Source organism: Puntigrus tetrazona, chromosome 2 (genome assembly GCF_018831695.1).
Source record: "Puntigrus tetrazona isolate hp1 chromosome 2, ASM1883169v1, whole genome shotgun sequence".
Classification (NCBI taxonomy): domain Eukaryota; kingdom Metazoa; phylum Chordata; class Actinopteri; order Cypriniformes; family Cyprinidae; genus Puntigrus; species Puntigrus tetrazona.
Genome location: NC_056700.1, coordinates 8630367 through 8651769, shown reverse-complemented (window position 1 = coordinate 8651769; position 21403 = coordinate 8630367). Strand labels below are relative to the sequence as shown.

General features: G+C 38.3%; 1 protein-coding gene across 1 annotated transcript; it reads right to left on the bottom strand.

Annotated features, from left to right (window-relative positions):
- Positions 1-223: 223 nt before the first annotated feature.
- On the bottom strand, positions 224-21358 carry atr (ATR serine/threonine kinase). Its single transcript, XM_043222148.1, has 47 exons — positions 21151-21358; positions 20954-21045; positions 20237-20389; positions 19275-20146; positions 18074-18255; positions 17817-17987; positions 17566-17750; positions 17198-17350; positions 16884-17082; positions 16211-16461; positions 15298-15485; positions 15070-15170; positions 14803-14974; positions 14431-14601; positions 13423-13617; positions 13109-13294; positions 12842-12937; positions 12162-12292; positions 11739-11882; positions 11079-11172; positions 10870-10995; positions 10522-10728; positions 9777-9890; positions 9407-9522; positions 9210-9330; positions 8994-9131; positions 8705-8912; positions 8170-8342; positions 7160-7324; positions 6078-6169; positions 5898-5989; positions 5635-5812; positions 5382-5558; positions 4993-5152; positions 4713-4892; positions 4125-4267; positions 3934-4031; positions 3253-3485; positions 3027-3161; positions 2651-2851; positions 2417-2560; positions 2190-2340; positions 1891-2047; positions 1630-1783; positions 1373-1524; positions 1097-1202; positions 224-534 (listed from the first exon to the last, which is right to left on the bottom strand). Exons 1-47 carry the CDS (start codon positions 21204-21206, stop codon positions 361-363), a joined length of 7887 nt encoding a protein of 2628 aa, XP_043078083.1. The 5' UTR covers positions 21207-21358; the 3' UTR covers positions 224-360.
- Between the last annotated feature and the right edge of the window lie 45 nt (positions 21359-21403).

Here is a 21403-nt window from a genome sequence, read left to right as displayed (position 1 = left end):
AGATGAGCACATTAACAATATATTCATCTAAAAATGATAAAAAAAAGAAAAAACGGCTGTATCACAATCCTTTAATCTCACTAGTTACTAGTTATATTATCAGAAAAGCTATCTGGATCCGCTGAATCATTTTAAATGTTTAGTCTAATGCTTATTTGCTTGCACCGTTATACTAATGCTAATATTTTACTTGCCAATGAATTCAAAACAAACCACACATGAATGAAGATTTTTGAAATGTGGACAAAATTTAATTAAGCCTTTGAAGAACACTAAAAATAACACTGACAAACATAACCATTTTTGGATTCAAGACATAAACAGAAATATTATGTTTTCCGACTCAAGTGCAAATGTCGATCACAGATAAGGACCCCATCCGAGGTACATGAGGCACAGGAGGTTATCATCGGTGGCTTCCTGAATGAGGTAGTGTACATGGCCCTCAATGGACAGAGGCAGGCCCATCACTTTATTTCTGTTCTTGATCACTCCCTGAAGACGCTGCTCTATGTCCAGAACATGAGTCTTAGCCTGGAGTGGAATGAAATCAAATTATGGCTATTACTTAAGATCATTACTTAATCTATAGTTTAAAATGCAGCAGATCACAAGAGGCGCTTGAAAGAGTCAAAGCAAGTATGTCTGGTAACACTTTATAATAACTACACACTACTAGGTAAGCATTAGTACAAAGCCAGTTTATCCTTTATAAGGCATGGTTCTAACATTGAAAGTCATTAGTAAGCATTTTATAAATACAGCTGTAAATGCCTTTTTCTTGATTTGTAAACATATCTACTGCAAAGGAGATTTAAAGGCTTGGTTATATTCCTAACAGAAAAAAAATACGGAACTATTCATTTCAAGATGCAACAATGGTTGGAACAATGGTTTATAAAGGATGAATTGAGTATTGACTAATGTTTAACTAATGATTCATAGTGTGCAGTTATTGTAACATTACTGTGTTTCTCATTTCTAATCATAGGGCCTTATGTTTATTCATAATTCAAGCACACTTGGCTGAATATAAAAGCCCATATAATAGATGTCACAGATAAGGATCTTCATTCAGGCTGAAGTTACTAAGTACCTTCTCATTGAGGATCTCTCCAGATTCATTGACTTGTGTCTTAGAGGAACCCTTGACAGGTTTACTCCACTCTACCAAGGGATCGTGCAGGAATGTTTTTAAAACACTGGTAAAAAGGAATAAAAAGATATCATGAAATATTCAAATCTTTTAAACATACTCATCTATCATTTTCAGAATTGGGAAAAAAAATACATCATGATTTTGAAATATTACATCATGAAATATTAAACAGCACAACAGTTGTTAACACTCTATAACTTCAGAGGTGCTCACCTCATGAGCGGCTCTCTCTGGTCCCTCATGAGTCTAAGTGTGACTTCACAGGCCTGTCTGAACAGACCCTCTGAGCCCATTGGCCCCATCGCCTGCACCATGTTCTGAGTGAGCCGGAAGGGAACCACCTCAGGGACATCAAATGTCTCTCCCTTAAGCACCAAAAACATGTTTGTTATTCAGTTACCAAAAAAGATAACAAAAATAGGTACAAATATAGGTAGTAATGAAACTGTCCCATTCCTCACGTATCTCACCTTGTTGAAGAGGCAGTTGAAGTCCACGTGGACACACTCTCCAGTCAGGGAGTCAAACAAAATGTTCTCTCCGTGGCGATCGCCAAGACCAAGAATGTAGCCCACCATAGACATGACGGCAGTAGAGCGACAGTAAGCAGACCTGCTGTTGTACCTGTCAAATGCCACATTTGACTCATGAGCAAGGATGTTCAAGTAAGCGAATTACTCAACACGCTAATATATGATATGAATATGAACACTGAAATCTGTAATATATACCAAGAGGTAGGATCAGGAAATGTCCTTAAGAACCACTCGTGAAAAACCGGTGGGTGTCTGGCACAGAGCACATCTTTGTGCAGCTTCAGCTTCTCCTGAAAAGATGCTGTTTTTGGCAAAATCAGCTTTCGCAGCTCTGTCCCACTGACATAGATCCCTGTTCAAAAAAAATAACAAAACACCAATTTAACTCGGTTTAGACCATTTTCACGGAAAAAAAGAAGACACTGACGTGTTTAACACCCTCTGGAATTGATTCTGATTGGTTAGTAAATATTAAAGTAAAGGTATCAGCACACCTTTCTCTTTATACAGCTTCGTGAGGATGTGGCGTAAACCCGCCGTGTTATTGACCCACTCTATTATGCCACACTCTTCATTCAGTGGGATGACCGCATATGTCCGAATGTGCAAATCCCTCCGTCTAGACTCTGCATCTTTCCTCAAAGACTAAACAAAGGCACATTTTCATTAGGAAAGCTCTCAGTTAAATGCCGTTATAAGGTGAACAGCACAACTCTAGCACCTTATTAATGAGACAGTTGAACTCCATCAGGCGGCAATCTTTCCTCAGGTCATCTTTAGGTTTGCACATCATGGTGTAGAATTTTCCATCAGAGCCTTTTAGCGAGATCTTTTTTGGCTTCTGCAAGGACGCCAAGATCTCCACCTTCGTGAAATAAAATGTATAACGATGTCGTGAATAAAGTATCGTTACCAATGAGAGTGATCAAATGCTGGTGAAACAGGTGAGCCTGACTGTGTCGTCGAAGCCAGCGAGGTAGACCCAGTGTCCCGGAAAAGCGTCATGTTTGGGGTTGGCTCCTCCAGTGGAAGGCAGGGTGGGTATAAGGACAGACTGCAGGGGGATGAGGATCTGACTGAAGGTGGGCTCTTCCACCAGTTTCTTCAGCGTTTTGAAGTGTACACTCATGCTGAGGGTGCTGCTGTTCCCATCCACCTACACAATTAAACCAAAACACCTGCTTCTAAATCTGAGAGTAATTTTAGACTGATTTTAAAACGAATTCCTAAGGGGAAAGTTGAGGAACACTAAAGATTAATAATACATGCATAAAAGCTGTTTCCTTGGAAATCGAAATATTTTTTTTTGCTAGTGGTACAGTCTGTCTTACTGGTTTATTGCCGAGCTCCACCAGCTTGTCAGTCAGTCTGTTGGCATCTCCTATAAATTTCCCAAATGACTCATTCAAACTGACAGCCTTCTTCAGAATCTCCTTACATCTGTTCATTCGAGTCGGATAGGAGGACTAAAAAAAATTAAAGAAGCTTATATATTACGCAGTTTATTTCCATTAAAGGACATTATTTACGGTAGCAGGTGTGACTGTGATGTATGACCTTTGACACAGCCGTCATCATCCACATAGCTTGTTGAGGGTAAGCTAAGAAAACCTTGGCCACAATTTCCATCAGCACAGAAAAGACCTCGCTGCTGGAGTGGCAGATTCGGGAGATGAGCTGCGAAAAGGCCGTGAGGAACTGGTAGGGCGAGAGGTTGCTGGTGTGTTCGCTGATGACAGAATTGATCTTTGTGAGTTCAGCACGCATCTGGGCTCGGTCAGAGCGGCCAGCTGAAAAACAGGGAGGAAGCTGGTCTATCATGGTTCGATCTTTGGGTTGATAGTAAATAGATTTGAATCTCTAGGGTACAGCACTGCTAATTCAGCTACATTAAAAGCTTCACAATATTAATAACAACAATAAGACAAGTAATACTATAAATATTTTCACATCTTTGTAATGTCGCACTTAAAGCACATTTATTAAATCACTTACTGGTCAACAAATATTTTAAAAGGTTAAAATATTTCAAGAACAATGTATCTACTCGAGCCGTAATTTTATTAAACTATAGTTAATCTATTTGACTGATTCTTTTGACTTGCTGACTTGTCAGTTTTTAGGCCAGAAAAATGATTCAAAATCAACGCATATGAATGTGCAAGATTTGTAAATGATGCATTAACACAATAAGCGTACTGTTGTAGTTTTAGCACTACAGATGCTTTTGTGTTTTACCTTTTTCAAACTCATAAACTTTGGCTCCGAAATCTAGCCATAAGGTTAGCATTCTCGGCATGGCTTGATAGATGTACTGGTTGCCAAACTGCAGGGCTCTACGAAGAGAGCAAAGCATTACGGTTTTCACCTATGCATGTAGAAATATTTCATTTGAAAACTGCTACAGGGGAATAACCCAAACATCTTACTTTCCAAAATATGTGACGATATAACGAATGAGGTTGCCCTGTCTTTCCAGTTTGTTGTCAGTGACCATGGGCATCACCTTGTCATAGTATTTAGCCAGGTAGAAATTTCCATCCTCCCATTCTGGTAACAGATGCGTGACATCCTGTATTTATAAAAGAAAAAATATTGTCTGATCTATGGCTGGGCAGAGTTAATTATGAACAGCATTTAAATAAAGAATTATTGGTAACTCGTTATTTTGATGGTCCCTTGTGAACATTCTGTTGACAATAAGTAACTTTGCACCTACATGTCAACTAACTTTCAGTAGAGTATCTGATTATTATCTGCTTACTCTTTATTGTGATGATGTGAAACCAATTTTTTCACTATAAACAACCTTTTGTCCACCGGAAAAGTTTCATTTAACAAGTGAATTTATTTTACATTTACACTATAATGACCACTTCGTGTGTTTTTAATAAAGACAATGTCACAGAATATACATTTTAAATTTTTTAAATGAAGTTAAACATATTTTTTCCCCATATTGCCCAGCCCTAGTATAATCAATCCGATTCCTGTTGAATAAGTAATAAGTGACTGACCTTATAAGTCTTCATTATAGCATTGCTCTCAAAGTTGGCCGTATCTTCCATGTATCTTCCCACCAGCAGCATGGCATTTCCTTTTATCTGGATTCTCTTAGGGTCCGTGAGCGGCTGGTCATCAGGAAAACACTGCTGCACACCTTTCTGCAGGACTATCAGAGCCTGATGCACATCACCCTACAAAAACATTTATTTTTCTTGTAACAGTTTAAATGATGGACCTCCATCAAAGAGGAGGTCAGCATTTGGCAACAACATTTAGCTCAACTGGTTATACCTTAGAGCAGAGCCATTTGGCTTTTTCAATGAAGAGCTCAGAGAGGTGGGAATTCTCAGCATTGAGCAGGGCGTTGAAAGCTGTTTGGTGATGACCAGCTCTTCTGGCCACCCGAGCACTCTGAAGCCAGCACTCACCGACCTGCTCCTCACACGAAGAACTGCAAAGGAGTCTTCATCAGTATAACAAAAGCACTCTAGATTCTATTTATATCGCCACTCAAACAGAAAAGTTACGGAATACCTATCCCTAAGGAATTAAGAATGATTTACAAAGAGAAAAGACAATATACAATCAAGTTTCGTAAAAAAACATATTCAGAAATGAACTCATTACTTGGATTTTTGAAAACGTTTGCATTTTGAAATGAAAGTAGCTTGTGCTCATACCCCTTGCTGAGATTGAGAAGAGCTCTCCGCAGGGCCAGGATGGGTTCCTTGGCTCTGAACGAGTTTTGGGTCATAAGTTGACGGGCGTCCGAGTTGAGTTTGGGTTCCGGCTTTTTTTCTGTGATTTCTTTCTGCAGCTCAGTGAAGGCATGCTCCAACTCACACAGCATGTGCAGCCTAGGACCCAACACGAACATTGAGCATACTGTATGTGTGGTTTTTATTTTTCCAAAGTGGTCAACCACTAGATTACCTGACAATGTACTCGTATCCTCTCTGATATGTGCCACACTCAAAACTGGCTGCTGACAAAGGGACAACTTGTTCTTTCCTGGCTATCTTAAGTTTTTCGTAGAATGCCTCGGAATCTTGCTTCTTGGCAGCCAGCAACATTTGGCCAAGTCTGACACCCCATGTGCTGGACTTACAATCTTAAAAAAAAAGATATGACAGCTATAAGGCTTCTTCGATCTGAAAAACATTTCTATTTTTCTAGACACTAAAAAACTCTTTTACCAGAGGCAAGATAATCCTCAACTAAGTCCCACTTTGACAGCTTCCATGCTGCTTCGACCCGGTAAGCATTCAGATCGGATTTCCATCGTGGCCTTTGTAAAGGAAATAACGTCCATTTAAAAACACAAAACCTGGGGTTGCATGAAATGTGTAGGATCAGAAGTGCATTAGTGCACACACCTGCTTGCCAGAACTCCATTGACCTGGGTTATTACTGTAGAGAGTTGACCAAGACCCAACATAGAGTTCATAACACCGTGATAATGGACGATCTGCATGCAAAGATTAGAAAGTGAGAGGGAAAAGTATTAGTTATTATAATACTAAGAATGAGACAATACATAAATGGTTAATGCACAAATTTTTCCTAAACGAAATCATACATTTCTAGTACTATCTTACTTAAAAGATATGAACTGCAATAAGATATTAATTTGCATTACTGCATAGGATTATACAAGATATAACAATCTTTATGCAATACTGGAGCTACTGAATTTGCTTGGATTATTGTAAAAATATGTCAATATTCAAGCAACCATATAAATGACATAATTAAATTAAATGGTTTGTCTCTTGAGCCTTAAATCTGCATGCATACATACATAAATAAACAAATTAAAAAGGAATACATTACTTAATAAATCAAATACAATTCAATTATAATTATTTAAAAATTATTTAATTATTTTGAATTAATATATTTCCTTTATTAATTATTTTCTGCATTTATTTTTAACTTTACACACAGTCCAAATTTCTAAGGGGATACCGCAGATCAATGGAAGAATTCCAAGTTATTATTTTTCATAATATAAACAGCAAACCTTTATTTATTGAAAGAGTTCAGATGCAAAAGCCTCAAAGTCTGTCTGACATTTTTTCTTTAAAATGAGCTTTTCTTTCTGGCTACTGTGTATAGGTTTCTATGCAAGTGCTGGTACTTCTGAATGCGTTGAGGCTGGGATTTAGCAGATTTGAAGTGAAAGTACTTGATAAGCATATACTACATGTGGAGAGCATTCACTCATTCTCTCTTCTTTGTTGGTCTTTTTATAGGTTTAGTCCTTCACAGACACAAACACAGTATCATTTTGCACTTTTTTTATTTAAGAAATGACACAGTGTTGAAATTCACACGTCACTGGTGTTACTATGTTTAATTTGTATAGTTCACTACATTGCTCTGTTTGGAGACTGGAAGCGCACACTGACCTCAATTAGGCAGCTACCCATAAGAATAAGCAGCGTGCGTTTCTCACCTGGTCTGGCTCGAGTTGGATGGCTCTGTCGTAGCAGGCAGTGGATTCACGCAGTAATCCGATGCTCTCATGCTCCAGGATCTGCTCTCTCAATGACGGCTCCTCTTTCCTCAGAGCATTCACGCCCCTCACGCCATCTGGCTCGTGCATGGCTGCATACATGCTCTAGAACAGGGTCAGCAAAACAAACTTAAGAGTGCAACTCATTTCTATAAGATTAATGTACATTAATGTGTGAATATGTTTAAACCCCAAGCTTATTTGATAGATCATATAGTCATATAGATATATATATATATATATATATAGTTTTTTATTGCACTTTGGAATTCAGGATTCCAACTGATTAACTGTAGCAGTGTACAAAGTATATAATAACAATTTTCTTAGGCAACCGATTTTCAACACATACTTCAGTTCAAAAGTAAGTGTTTTATTTTTTATTTTTTTAAACTGATCAAAAGCGACAGTAAAATATTTATATTTAAAACCGATGCTGTTCTTTTGCCCTTTCTAAGAATCGTGAATAAGTTATGCTTTTTACAAAAATATTAAACAGCACGGCTGTGTTCAGCATTGATAATAATAAGTAATGTTTATATAACGTACATATTAGAATGATTTCTGAAGGATCATCATGTGACATCAGACTGGAATAATGGCTACTAAAACTTCAGATTCATCTTCATAGGAATAAATTACATTTTAAAATATTAAAATACAATACACTTATTTTAAATTATAATGATAACTCTTGTTCAAAATAATGAGCATAAAAGCATAAGAGTAAGACATAAAAAAAAAAAAAACTTAATGTGAAGTTAGTTTCATATATTTCATATCATGACCCCTGTCATAAAAGTAATTCATGTAATGTACTTATATGTACTTTGTTTCTTCTTTAGTAATTTTGAGTCAAGTCTCAAGTCAATATTTTACGTTCATTTATATATTTAGTCAGTAGCCATAACCAGCAACCATAAAAACACGTGCTAAAAAACTGTTAAGACCTGGAGGAATGAAAGATGGTCCTGAATGTTCTGCTTCTTCTCACGAATAAAAGACTCAAAGTGCATGACAGCGCGTGTGTAGGCTCTGGAGCGGAAGGATGCCTTGGCCAGCACATCCTGAGGAATGCTGTTTAGAAAGGCCACTACACTTTGATACTCGCTGCTCTCTGGGCCTAAGATGATGAAGAAAGAGCCAGAAATGCTTTAATTTGACACAATGCAGAGCTAAAAATATAACTTGCACATTATTTCAGTTCAATTGTTTAGAATGAGATATTTTTATAGTAAAAAAAAAAAATCCAAACCAGTCATAAGGGTCCCCTTACAAAAAAGAGATTTATACTTCTTATGAAATCTGAATAAGCTTTCCATTGGTTTGTTAGAATCTGAAATCTAAATAATGGGAAAATCGCCTATACAATTGTCTAAAAGAAGTTCTTAGCTATGCGTATTACTAATCAAAAATTAAGTTTTGATATATTTATGGTTGGAAATGTACAATGTAATTAAATGTAAATATAATCTTTTAAGTGACCTGTGGTCTGTGGCTGTTCTCTGGCATGTTTGCCTGTCCTCTTGTTGGTACTCAGGCTCTGCAGCTTGTGGCGGGACCACTGAGTGAGATGGTCCAGCATGGAGAAGACGGTTTGTGTGCTGAGCTGACTCAGACTGGAGGCGTTCTCCTGCAGGCGGACTAACCGAGGGTCGCCCTCCTTTAGGACTGCCATCATCTCTTCATTCACCTACAGGACACAAACAGAAACACTATTTTAAGCATTTCAATGTTTCTGAGGAAATCTACGTGAACCGTTTCCTATTTGTACCTCTCGCTGCTCCTCCTGAGTGCATCCGATCAGCACATAGACCAAAATATGGGGCAGCAGATAAATGGTCACTTTGTAATCGTGCTTTATGATGAAGCTACAGCAGTTGAACACTTTGCCGGCAAGTTCATGTCTAACCTGGAACACATTGAAAATGAGGTATAATTAGCATTTTAGGTATATTTAAGGCTGGAAAACAAATGGATGTGGACTTACTTTACTGATGAGATATCCTGCCCACGTTGCAGACCAGTCAGAGAATTTGCTTCCACGGCTGGTGAGATATATTGGCTTTTTCAGCTTAGACCAGTTCACCACCTTCTGAGAGCTCTTATACCTTTTGGATGACATGTCAGTTTTGTGAGCCCTAAATATAAAATAAGCAGCAGACATGCAAAAGGATCATGCCCAACCTGGTATTGAGATGCGGCTCCAGGATTTCCTGAACCTGTTCTGGGAATCTTCTCCATAGACGACGACCTGGCGAATCAGTCCTGCCCTCCCGGCATTCAAATAATGACAACAGCTCCTGAAACAGGTTACGGAGTTTAAAGACAAAGTTCACCCAAAAAGGAAAATTCTGACTAATTGACTCGCCAAATTAAGATATTTGTGATGCACACCGTAGGCCACCATTTATCAAACCAACATTTATGTATAGTTTAATTACATTTCAAGCTAACAGAAACTGAAAAAGAAAAACTCCTTGCTAAATACTTTTAAAATCTCAATGCAAGTCTAAAAGTGAGTCACAAAGAACATCATCTTCATCACAGTGTGTACCTGCATGGCGTAAGCAGCAGCATCTTGAGCTCTCACATCATCCGCATAGGCCAGAAAAGCTCTGGTCAGCTCTGTCAGTAGTTCATAGGCAAAGTTTGAATCATCAATCCCACTCTAAAAACAAAAAGACATTCTCTTCATTCTGTGTCAAAATGACCTAAAATGCAAAGCTACACACTTAACTGTCCCATATTGTACACTTATTTTAGGTGTGAATATATATTTGCTGTATAGGTAATAAAACAAAAATATCAAGTTTTACAGCTCTTCTCTCAGCTCTACCATAAACAGGTAAATTTTGGCCTGTATAATTAATATTCATGAGCCTCTCTTTAGATTGGTCTGTTTTGGGTTTTTTTGAGTGACGCATGACCAGGCCAATCAAACGTAACAACGTCACAATTATGTCAGCCCTAGCTGGATGCAAAACAAAGGGAAGACTGGAGGCGGCTCATTCAAAACAGCAGATTCTGCTACATAAGGAGCTTAAAATATCATCTTGTTATGATGTTGGGTGCCATAATCTATGTAACACAGCCTCAAATTAGAAATATGATTGCATACCCGATGCCAATGCCAGACAAAAAAACTGACTGATTAGATTCAATGTCACATTTAATCACACAGACCTCACTGTTCATGAAAAAAAGCAAAGAAATTTAAGATTTGACAGTACGGAACCTTTAAAACGGTATATTTCAGGCTTGACGCAAACAGGAACGAAACTGCCTAAGTAATGTCTTACCACAAATGTCGAGCCAGTTCCCTGAGTGTCAGCGGGTGACAAGTCAAGTCGACCAGGATCAATGGCTCCCAACTCCCCCAGGCATTCCCCACATAAAAGCCTGGCTTCAGGATTGACGTCCTGGCAGCCCCGGAGCAACACCGTCACTAACTGAGAGATCACTGGCTCCACCATCTCACTGTCCAAGACAAGCTTTAACAGAGCATCCTGTAGACAAAAACTTAACAACTGTAACAACCTTTTAGGCACTTGATGGGTTTTCCTTTAAGCCTAAAAAGATTACTAAATGTGTATTTGCATCCAAGCTGGTTGTGCTTTCTTATTAACAGTATTAAGAGTGAGTCTGACCTGGTTCTTGTATATCATCTCCTTCAGGCTGGTGAGCGCATGGATGCGTACGTCCACATTCTCATGCTGGATGGCACGCATGGAGAGCTGCAGCGCTGCCTGCATGTCACTGCTCTTTGAGGTTTGCTGTTGTTGAAGAATTTAGTTGAACTGACTTTTATATTGTGTTCTCTATTTTTTCTGTGATGATTGGTTTGTTTAGGCCGTACCTTACGGTAGTCTTGAAGGACCTTGTGAATGTTTTTGAGTTCTGGGTGGTCAGGGAGGAAGTAGATTTCGTGTAGAAAGTCTTGCACTTCCACCCTGATATAAGATGATCGTGAAAAGAAGATTTAGCCAAGAAAAATAAAATACAGATTACATTTTCTGTATAGTTTATTAGTGTTAGAGTGTGAATGTTGAAACAATTTCTCCTTTAATATGCAGAAATATTAGTCCAACTAATAGAGATGGGGGGAGTCGTCAAACCTGACTAAAAACTATATTAACATACAACTATATACAACTAAAACTTACAACTAGAGTCATCAAACTAAATTTGATAAACTTTTAATGAGTATATTTACTCATTAAATATACTCATTATATTAAAAATATACAAATACTCACAAATATAATATGTATTACAGATGCTACACATTGTATGTATATGTAAACATAAAATTTTTCTGTTTCTGTTTAACATATTTTTCAATATATACATATATGTGTGTGAGTTTATATTGTATAATGTAATATATATATATTATATAAACAAAAACTTTTATTTTGGATGTGATTAATCGCAATTAATCGTTCGACAGCACTACTAAAAACATCTAAAAACCACCAAAAACCTGCATAAAATAAGAAAGGAAAAATGCACACACCTGTTCTCCACTATGAGGTAGTGCATGATCACCGCCGTCTCTTTGGGCTGGATGGAGATGAGAGGTAATAGAGCGACAATTACATGACTCAGAAGCGGACCCAGATAGGACGGGTCAAGACAGCGCACAAAACAGTCCCACGTCCTGCAAACCAGCAAGATAACAATAAAACCCATTTCCTTGTTATTTTGTGGGCAAAGTGCAATTACAATGTCATCCTCTGGCCTGACAGCATATTACATACAGATGGTTCTTGTTGAGCTTAAACATTAAAATATAAATGCAAATCTGGTGTCCTGCTGAGCCCATTGCATTGGATCTTAATAGCAAAGCTCTCAAGCAGATGGTGCATTTGATATTTTTCGGGAATCTATTTGCACAACTTCTTCTGTGCATTCAAGATCAATCCAACTAGAAACACACCTGCAGCAGAGCTCTGGGAAGTCATCCTTGTACCTCAGGCCAGTTCTGAGTGTGGTCATCATCTTCACTCGGACGGAGCTGATGTGCTTTGGACCCATTAGATTCATCAAAGCCATTAAACTGTTTAGAGCCTGAGTGCAGAAAAAAAGGTAATAAATATCCTGACATATTTTGTTATTAAAGTAAAAAAACACTATTCCACTGCTATAGAATTCATTTCAGAAATTAAGGGAACATTATTTGAATTGTTAAGGAAGAAAACAAAATCTATATATGTCTCCGTTTATCTCCAATAAAAAAAAAAACGTAAAACACAAAAAAATAAGTCCATTACAATTCTGCTGGATTTCCAAATTGTTCATAATACTAATATAATACCAATAGCAATAAACCCTAAACTTTTTTTTTTTTTTTTTTTTTTTTTTTTTTTAAATACACACAAGAAGTCACATGGGTTTGGAACAACATGACAGAGAGTAAACAATGAAAGAATTTTCCATTTTTACTGAAGTATCCTTTTTGTCCAAACCAACCATGATGAACAATGACGAACAGACCATATTCCCCCCAGGGAAATCTCATTGGTTCAAGATCCAGCTCCATAAAATATATTCTGAGGTAAAACAGATTGCAAGCTAATGTTTCACAATAAAACCAGTCAAAATGTATTGAACGCCTACCATTTTCTTTTTCTCCTTTTCTCCAGCACTAGAGCTCAGCAGCTGCATGTTGAAGAAAGCCAGGATGCCCAGGAGCTTGGGCTGCAGGTAATCTGCCTGAACAGTCACACAGAACAGTGATAGACAGTGTTATTTCCAGAACAATGACTACAATAGACAACTGAAAACAGACTCCAATGCATTCAACGCAGAACAAATGTACTTGAATCAGTTTGTGAAAGATGTGCTAGATACTCAGTCTAATGATTATTATTAGAGCAGCTGTACCATGCATCCTGGGGTGGTGATTTCTCTTGGGCCTTGGTAGGGGTCGTCACTGGAGGCGAAAGAAGCTAAAATAGCAAGCCCATTAAAAACCTGCTGGTAGTGTTCTCCTAGACGCAAGAGCAGCTCATTATGAAGACCTTGGAAATCTTGTCTCAACAGACTACCCAATTCAATTTCTGTCTCGTTCTGTGAAAAATATAAGTACACATGAGTACACACACCAAAAATATTATCTATAATTTAGTGATTTTCTTTTTTTTATTTGTCTTTTTCCTCAGTGCTCATCTCCTGATTTCGTAACGTGAAAATCCCACCTTAAGGTAGTGGAAGGCTCTTTCCAGCTCCTCCTTGGTACAGGAACACACAAGATGAGAGAATATATATTTGAAGTTATTGATGAGCATTTCTCTGCGGTTGACATTCAATTGCTTGGCGATAGTGCGGATCAGGGCAGAAGCTGTAGGACTGGCCTTGGCCGCCAAAAAAGGAAGAAGGACCTGTAGTGTCCGCTGTGAACAAAGAGCCAGAGACGTCTTATTACTTCAGTGAAATTAGCAATTGAAATCATACTTCTAGGAGCAATTTATAACTGCTATGAAGACTAATCTTATTTTAAATAATAATACATAAATAAAAGTATTATATTATATGTGGCCAAATCTAAAATAGAATTGTCTATACAAAAATCTAAATTCTGTCATCATCTTCTGCCCCTCAGGTCATTCCAAACCTGTATACTCTTTTCAGTCCCTCTTTATATTAAGGGGTCTTAACCACTATGTACTTCCATTAATTAATAAATATAATGTACTTATCGTGTTCATATTGTACTGTAAACATTGTACTGTTATTGAGATGGCATACAGGTGAGGTTTGATGGTATAGGTAGGGTTCAACTTTAAATGATGAGTCAATAATGTTATTACCGAAATGGATTACAGATTACAAATTACATAAGAGAATTTTTCTTAAAAACATAAGTACAATGTAAAAATATGTATATATACAATAAGTTCACTGTATCAAATGTATATATCAAAAGTATAAATACATATTAGTTAAGGCCACTTAATACAAAGTAGGACACTTTTTTTTCTATGGAACCCAAAATAATATATTTAGAAAAATGTTAGTAACCAAAAAGTTTTGAGGCTTAATGACATTTTTTGTCCATACTGTAGACGTCAATGGGATTTGGTTACCAGCATTTTTTAAAAATATCTTTTTTTGTGTTCCACATACGAAAGTACGTCATACATGTTTGGGTGAATAAATATAAACGCTGACCATTTTTATTTTGGGGTGGACTTTTTTAGACTTACATTGAGAAAACGATTAAGGTCAGGGAAATCAAAGACATGTGCCACATGAGACAGGATGTCCAGTGCCAGCTCCCTCTGATGGGCTGCTTCCTCCTGGAGAGCCTCGCTGCTCTGATCTGGTGTGCAGCGCAGAGCCGTGACATGTCGCGAATGCAAAGACTCCACCAAGAACTGCAATAAATGACGAGGTCACTGTACCATGTTTAATCCAGCCCAGGTCCGTGTGATACCTTTGTTCGTTTTAACCTAAACAAACACTGTTCTCCATTTCTGTTCTGACAGTTTTTAAGCTTTTTTTAAAGGTGATGAACAGCTTATGTTGGTAATCACAGCATTATAAATAATAATAACATCCCAGAAGTGCACACTGACCTGGCATATTGGGTTCCTGTACTGATTGAAGAAGGACTGCAATTTGAGGTCTCTACAGGTGGCCAAAGCCTGGATCTCTGTGTAGGCTGCTACCGAAATAGGATTAGACTTGGACAGCAGGCAGTGAAGAAGACGAAGCAGAGCAAAAGACACCAGGTTCCCTTCAGCAGCTCTGAGAACCACCATAAGCAAGAAAAGCATTGTTTCTACATGATTTGAAAATCTTATATCTATTAAAAGTGTCAGCAAAAAAACATTTCGCACTACCTTCCAATTTCTCCAGTGGTTAATATGAGTGTGTTTTTGAGTTCATTGTTTCTTGAGGTCTTAGCATTCGTATAAGCTTCTTTTAGCCTGGACACGAGAAGCTGTGAAAATTTAAATCACAATACATCCAATTGTCAGTTTGGATAAAAGCATCTGCTAAATGACTTAATGAATGCCATAAGTGTCAAAAAGGTGATGACGGTAACAGCATGTTAATACAATCTGTACCTCCTTCAGGAAGCCATTTCCATTCCAAAACTCCAGAAGATTCTTGATATTTTGGCCGAACTTTATGCGGACGTCCTGGTCAGGGTCTTCAATGAGGTTGACTAATGCGCTAACCAGAGATTTTGTGTCAGGGTCACTGTTACCCAGATCCACATGCTTGAACAAGTGCCGTATATTCCTGATGAAAGCTGTCGTTTCAAAAGACAAAAGTCAAGACTGATACGTGAGCTAAAAATTATTTGCACAGTACATTTACACTCTACAGGTTACAAAGCAAAATCCATACTAGAAAAGGCACCTAGTAAATAATACTTTAAAAACAGAATACTTTTCAAAACAGAAAACGTTTTCCAAGCTAAAAGCTGCTTTATTTCCAGTTCCATTGTCCTGAAGTCAATAGATATTAATGGGTTTTTAATGAAATCTCTGAAATAAGGTATTTGGTTCACACTAGATATTTTTCTCAAGTTTTATTTTAAGACAACCTTGTGAGTTTTCAAAGCCCCTTCTATCTCAAACTTTCAGAGTTTAATAGCCGTCAGTAGCCTCATGGTGGTGAAGTTGAAATCATGCAAATGTGTTGTGCATTTATAGCCAACTGTAGCAAGGCTTGTTGATACAGAAAACAGGAGGCAGGAACCGGTTTAAAATAAACGTACACTTTAGGAGCAAACAAAAAATGGCCCTCATGGACCATCTCCCCTTCAATGTTGCTACAAAATATAGGCAACAGAAAAGTTGTGTTCACTTGAACAAAACGTTATCATCAGGAACAAAATGCTTAACTTTCATTGTTCAAAAACAGGATTTTGGTCAAGGGAACCAGTGTGATGCTCATGTATAGGCTGGCCTACAAAATTATTTAATCAGTGCAAGCTCTCTATTCACTTGAAGTCATGCTGCCTGGACTAACCTTGCTTGACCTTCTTGTCCTCTAGAGGCTTAAGCAGCAGAAGGAATGGGGTGAGGATGGAGGCTCCGATGGAGGAGGTCTGTCTGGGGTGGGAGTCTGAAATGCTGAGACCAGCACAGAGCTGCTGATGGGACGGCATCATCTCCTGAGGGACCTGCAGTTGTGAGCTCTCAGACAAACAGCAGGCTAGATGCCCCGTAATACCCGCCAGCTCCATCTTCACTTGTGATGAGCTGTCTTGTAGTCTGCTCCTAAAAGGCATTATTGATTTAAAATGTTTACCAAAGTTAATAAAAGTTCCCCTTTTATATGTACAAAGCATAAGGATTTTTTTTTTTTATCATTTAAAACGCAAAAATAGAGAATTTCCATTTCGAATCACAAACTTAAAATTCCCTGACTTTTCCAGATCTGCCATGACCATACAAATCATATGAACCATATCAACCATATGAATTCTTGAATTATTTTTTTTGACACCGATTCTGACACGGGTTTCGTGCTATTAAAACTATTTATATCATTCACGTAGAGCGCCTATTATTACTTCCCAGCATGGAGAACAGCTGTCATGGATGTTTGTGTTTACACGTGTGCAACAAATTCTGATTTGTGATCAAAAAAATCCGATTTTTTTTTTGTGCCAATATAAACGCAGCCTAAGATGACATACAGGAGACACTCGTGGATGAGGCTGTAGGATTTAACTCCTAGGTGATGTAGCAGAAGGGGGAAGCCTTTGACAGCACTGGCCCGCTCGTCTTCGCTATTACTTTGCAGGGTCCAGCGGTAAACCGATGACCGCCAGTCACTGCAAACACTCTTCGACAGCAGGGCAAGCAGAAACACACAGCGTGCTCTGGTTTGCACAGCTACAAGCAAAAGTACAAAACAATAAACAATAATAAATAAAATTAAAATGTAAAAGGAGCCACACTGAAATAAACAGTCATGCATTAAAATGACGGGGTACTATAAGATACTTACAATAGACAGGAGCAAGTTTCTGGGCGAGTGCAATCAGGCTTGCAGGAAATGAGGCCGTCTGATAAACTGCTTGTGAAGAATGCTCAAGCACCCATGGGATCGAGAGCAGAGCACAAATATTCCTGTAAAAACCTGTGTCACTCTGACTATTGGCTGTGAACAGACAATACAAATCATATAAAATCAATTCAAATAAACTAATATCACGATGTTAAACATTTTTCATATTATGCATGACAATGTTGTGGTCCCTGTGGTATTAAAATAAAAAAAAATTAAAAAAACAAGATACAATTATATAAAATGGAATGGCTCGCACCATTCCATTATAAATACGGATCATGTGGAAAAAAAAAAAACACACTCACTGTTAAGGTAAAGGACAGCATCAAGGATCTGGATGGTACCCTCCACCAAAGGCTTTAGATCTTCATCATTAGAGGTGTTTGCCATCACGGTGCGGCAGCTCTCAACTACCTGAGCCAAAATCCGAGGCTTTAACCAAATGAGCTGAACTGCATCTGAGGTCACTGATGTCTTCTCTCCTCTGCCACTGAAGAGGTATTAAAGAATGAGAACCAATAACCATGCAACACAAAGTTCTTAAATAAGTCCGTACCTCTGTACTCCGTGTTTTGAGCAAAGTGCAGCCAGATGGGAGATGACCGCCAGTCCCTGCACGGCGCTCACGCACTGGCTCGCTCTGTGCTCCCTCATCTGGGTCAGCAGCTCATCCAGTCTGCCGTCTACTGCTGCCCACACCTCACTTCTGCTCTTCATGTCCACCTGCCTAATTGCCGACAAAATGAATACACATGGTAAGAGGAGGGACTGAAATAATGTCTACCTGGAGAGTGGGAACAGAAAATTGCATACATCGGCTGAGACTTTTCCCCGCTCCTTAGCTGGGTTGGAAGAGAGATATTTGGGCGTTTGGTTGGGACATCGTCTTCATACATACTAGGATCAGCAGGGTCAGAAACACCAGCCTGCAAATCCTGCACTGCAGCGATGGCTTCTGTCTTGAGAGCGGCGTACAAGTAGCCTTCCACACTTTGCTATTTTTCATACAACAGAAAATATGTTACCTTCTCCAATATATAACCACTTTACAACTTGAGGATGTATGGTACACCAAAAATGTTTAATTCTGTCATCATTTACACACACCGCAGAAATATGTAAAAATGATGCAAGTTTTTGCTTAGAACAAAAATAATAGCCAGTGGTTGAAGCAAAACAATCTTGTTTCAAACAGCTAACTTTTTATTATTTTGCTTACCACACTGGCAGGTTCCGGCACAAACTTACTTAATTTTGACATGTTTTTTCTGAAAACAAGACTATAATTTTACTTGTCTCGAAAATCCATTTTTGAGATATTTTGGCTGAAAACAAGAAAAAAAATCTAAGCTAGAAAAGCATTTTTTGCAATACGCCCTTACCCTTCAAATTCATAACCTAAACCCTCAAGACTTTTGTTCGTCTTCAATTCACAAATAATCAACATGCATCCATAGAGCTCATCAAATAATAACAGAACCCCAAGTTTCATTGTTTGACACACAAGATGCATGCTTTAAGCAAGAAGTGTTGAGTTTCTCTGGTTATACTTTAGTTTGGTAGTCTACTTTAGGCATTCTACTAAGTATAAGTAACTTTGTAACTACATGTCAACTAATTTCTCATTAGTTTCCAAGTATATGTCTAACTCTCATAGCAGACTTTAGGTTAGAGTTACGGTTAGCTGAATAAGCTAAAGTGGTAGAATGTCTAAAGTGGACCAAATCTTTATATTTTTAAGTATTTTTTGTTTGGCACAACATGAGGGTGAGTAAGTAATGACATAATTTTCAGTTTTGGGTGAATTATCACTTTAAATATCAGTTTTTCCCCAAGCTATTGCGTGATTTAACACTTAGCACAAATATATAAATATAGCACAATCATTTTCATTGCACTATAAAGAACAGCTTAGACCTATTACTAGACTTAAAAGAAAAGGAGAAAACAGGTTTTGTGTTTTGTCTTCAATTAGAATTTTCTTTTTTGATAAACTTCAGCTTTAACCCCTTACCTCCTGCTGCTCCTGGTTTCCAATGGTCTTAATCAGAGCTTTGCAAATGGCTGCGACTCTCTCCTTGCGGATCTGCACTGCACACTCGTATCCGAGAGGAACAAACTCAAGGACAAAGCAGAAGACTTCACAAAGTGTAGCTTTCACCTCTGTTACTTTCAGCTGCTCTAGTGTGCCACCAACCACCAGTTTCTCAAGCCTCTCCATAAGCATGTTTACATGGACCCTCTCAAACCTGTCGTGAGTGCCCTCCTCGGGATGGAAAACCCATTGAGAAAGCTTCTGGAATTCCTTGCCAAAGGCTCTGAGCTCTGACTCCTCAAAAGCGGGCAAGGAGTCGAGGAGATGCAAATAAGCAGAGAAAAATGGCTGTGAATGGCCTTCAGGGAAGCCTCCCAGAGTCACAATGCTAGTTAAAAGCACCATGGACGCTGCTTTAAGTCTAGGACTCCCATGAAACATTATAAGGCAAGTAGAGTCCCATATGATGGCCACTTCTCTTGGGAAGAAAAGGCCTTGCAAAATATCCGTCATCACTGTTAATGAAGCTATTAACAATGCCTGAGCTGAGGCGTGTGAGGACAGATTAAGAACGGTGTGGGTCAGGTAAACGGCAGAATCTCCAGACCTGATGGAGAAGCGTTCCACCACCACTGGCCACTGCGTTGAAGGCCTGTCTGTGAGATTGATATGTACTAGATCTTGCATTAAACATATTAGCTCCGTGGAAAAAAGGCCAAATAGGACCGGACCCTTGGCTCTGAATAGATGAAACAAGGAACAGATGACTGACGAGATCTTCCCGTGAAGATCTTCACATTCTGGGCAGGCAGCAATTCGCAAGAGGCGGTTGATGATCCATTTACTGAAATCTGTGAAAAGGGAAACGGAGGCAGACGATCTAAGCTGAATGTATATTGGATGCATAACTTTGTTATCTAATGTAAACCAAATGAACTTACCAGAGCAGCTGTTCTCTGCGTTTTTGAAGTGATCTGAAAGACACGCTGGGTTTATGAACATTAATGAAGAGGATTTAATAATGTGCTGCACAAAATCCAGCAGCATCACACACGCTGGCTCAGAACTGGTCTTCTTACACAACTCCAGGGCAACTAAAATGCGAGGAAGATAAAATTGAGAAAAAAGTAAACATGACACCGAACATGGACTAAATGCAGTAAAAAAAAAACACTGGGAAAAGACTCCTATTTACATCTATACCTATATTACATCCTATCCTATTTACATGATAGGATAAATACCTTTCTTGTTTTATGCAGAACATATTACAATAACATGAATACAAGTAAATAATGACAGAATTTATATTTTGTGTAACATTCGCACCCCAATAAAATCCCAGTGCCAAGAATATTCCAATTGAAATGTATGTAATGTACGTTTAACATAATAAATAGTTTTCAGCACATAATCTATTCTACGGGGTTTCACATGAACATTTTGTTCATCATAATAATTACAATTATTGCTTGTACTGTACATATAAGTGACTATTCCACGGATTTAAAGTGAAGTCAACCATCACCTAACTTCCCTATATTTACTTAGCGTGCTTGAAACAGCATGAGGGTGAGTAAATAATGACAGAATGGGAGAAGTTCACTAAAACACAAATATCCTCGATGAACTCATAGGTACAAAGGACTTTTTCTTACCGACGTCAACATCTGTCAGTATCCTGTCAATGAACTGACACAGTATCTGACGAGGTTTCTGTACAGCCTGGTTGTACTCAGCCGAACTAGCACTGGAAAAAACACCAGAGAGGCCTTGTGTGAGCTTTATTTTTCAATATTTACATTGAGGATACTTCAAAAGAGAACCTATGGTTATTAGCAGCCATTTGTGTTACCTGGCTAGTTCTTGCAATGCAGGAATCATTGCTGACATCTCTAGTCCTTGCTCCATTTTTGCTAGGTAAATACGCGTTTACTATATACATAAAAAATGTTTAGGCCAAGGTGACCTAAAAAACTTTTAGACAAACATGCAGACGCAAAGAAAGCCCATCCTCCGGTTCCACACGCGCATCACTTTCAAAAGTATTTTCGCACTCTCGAGCTCCGTCTACGGCGAGCGAGACGTGTCAGTCTGTTTGCAGTGGC

What these genes read in the sequence shown, in the direction of transcription:
- atr (XM_043222148.1), bottom strand. Translation starts at nt 21,206, where the DNA reads ATGGAGCAAGGACTAGAGATGTCAGCAATGATTCCTGCATTGCAAGAA. An exon ending in TGCTGTCCTTTACCTTAACA is followed by an intron (nt 17,351 to 17,565) that starts GTGAGTGTGTTT and finishes GTCTGTTCACAG; the next exon opens with CCAATAGTCAGAGTGACACA. An exon ending in TTTCCTGATCCTACCTCTTG is followed by an intron (nt 1,784 to 1,890) that starts GTATATATTACA and finishes GGCATTTGACAG; the next exon opens with GTACAACAGCAGGTCTGCTT.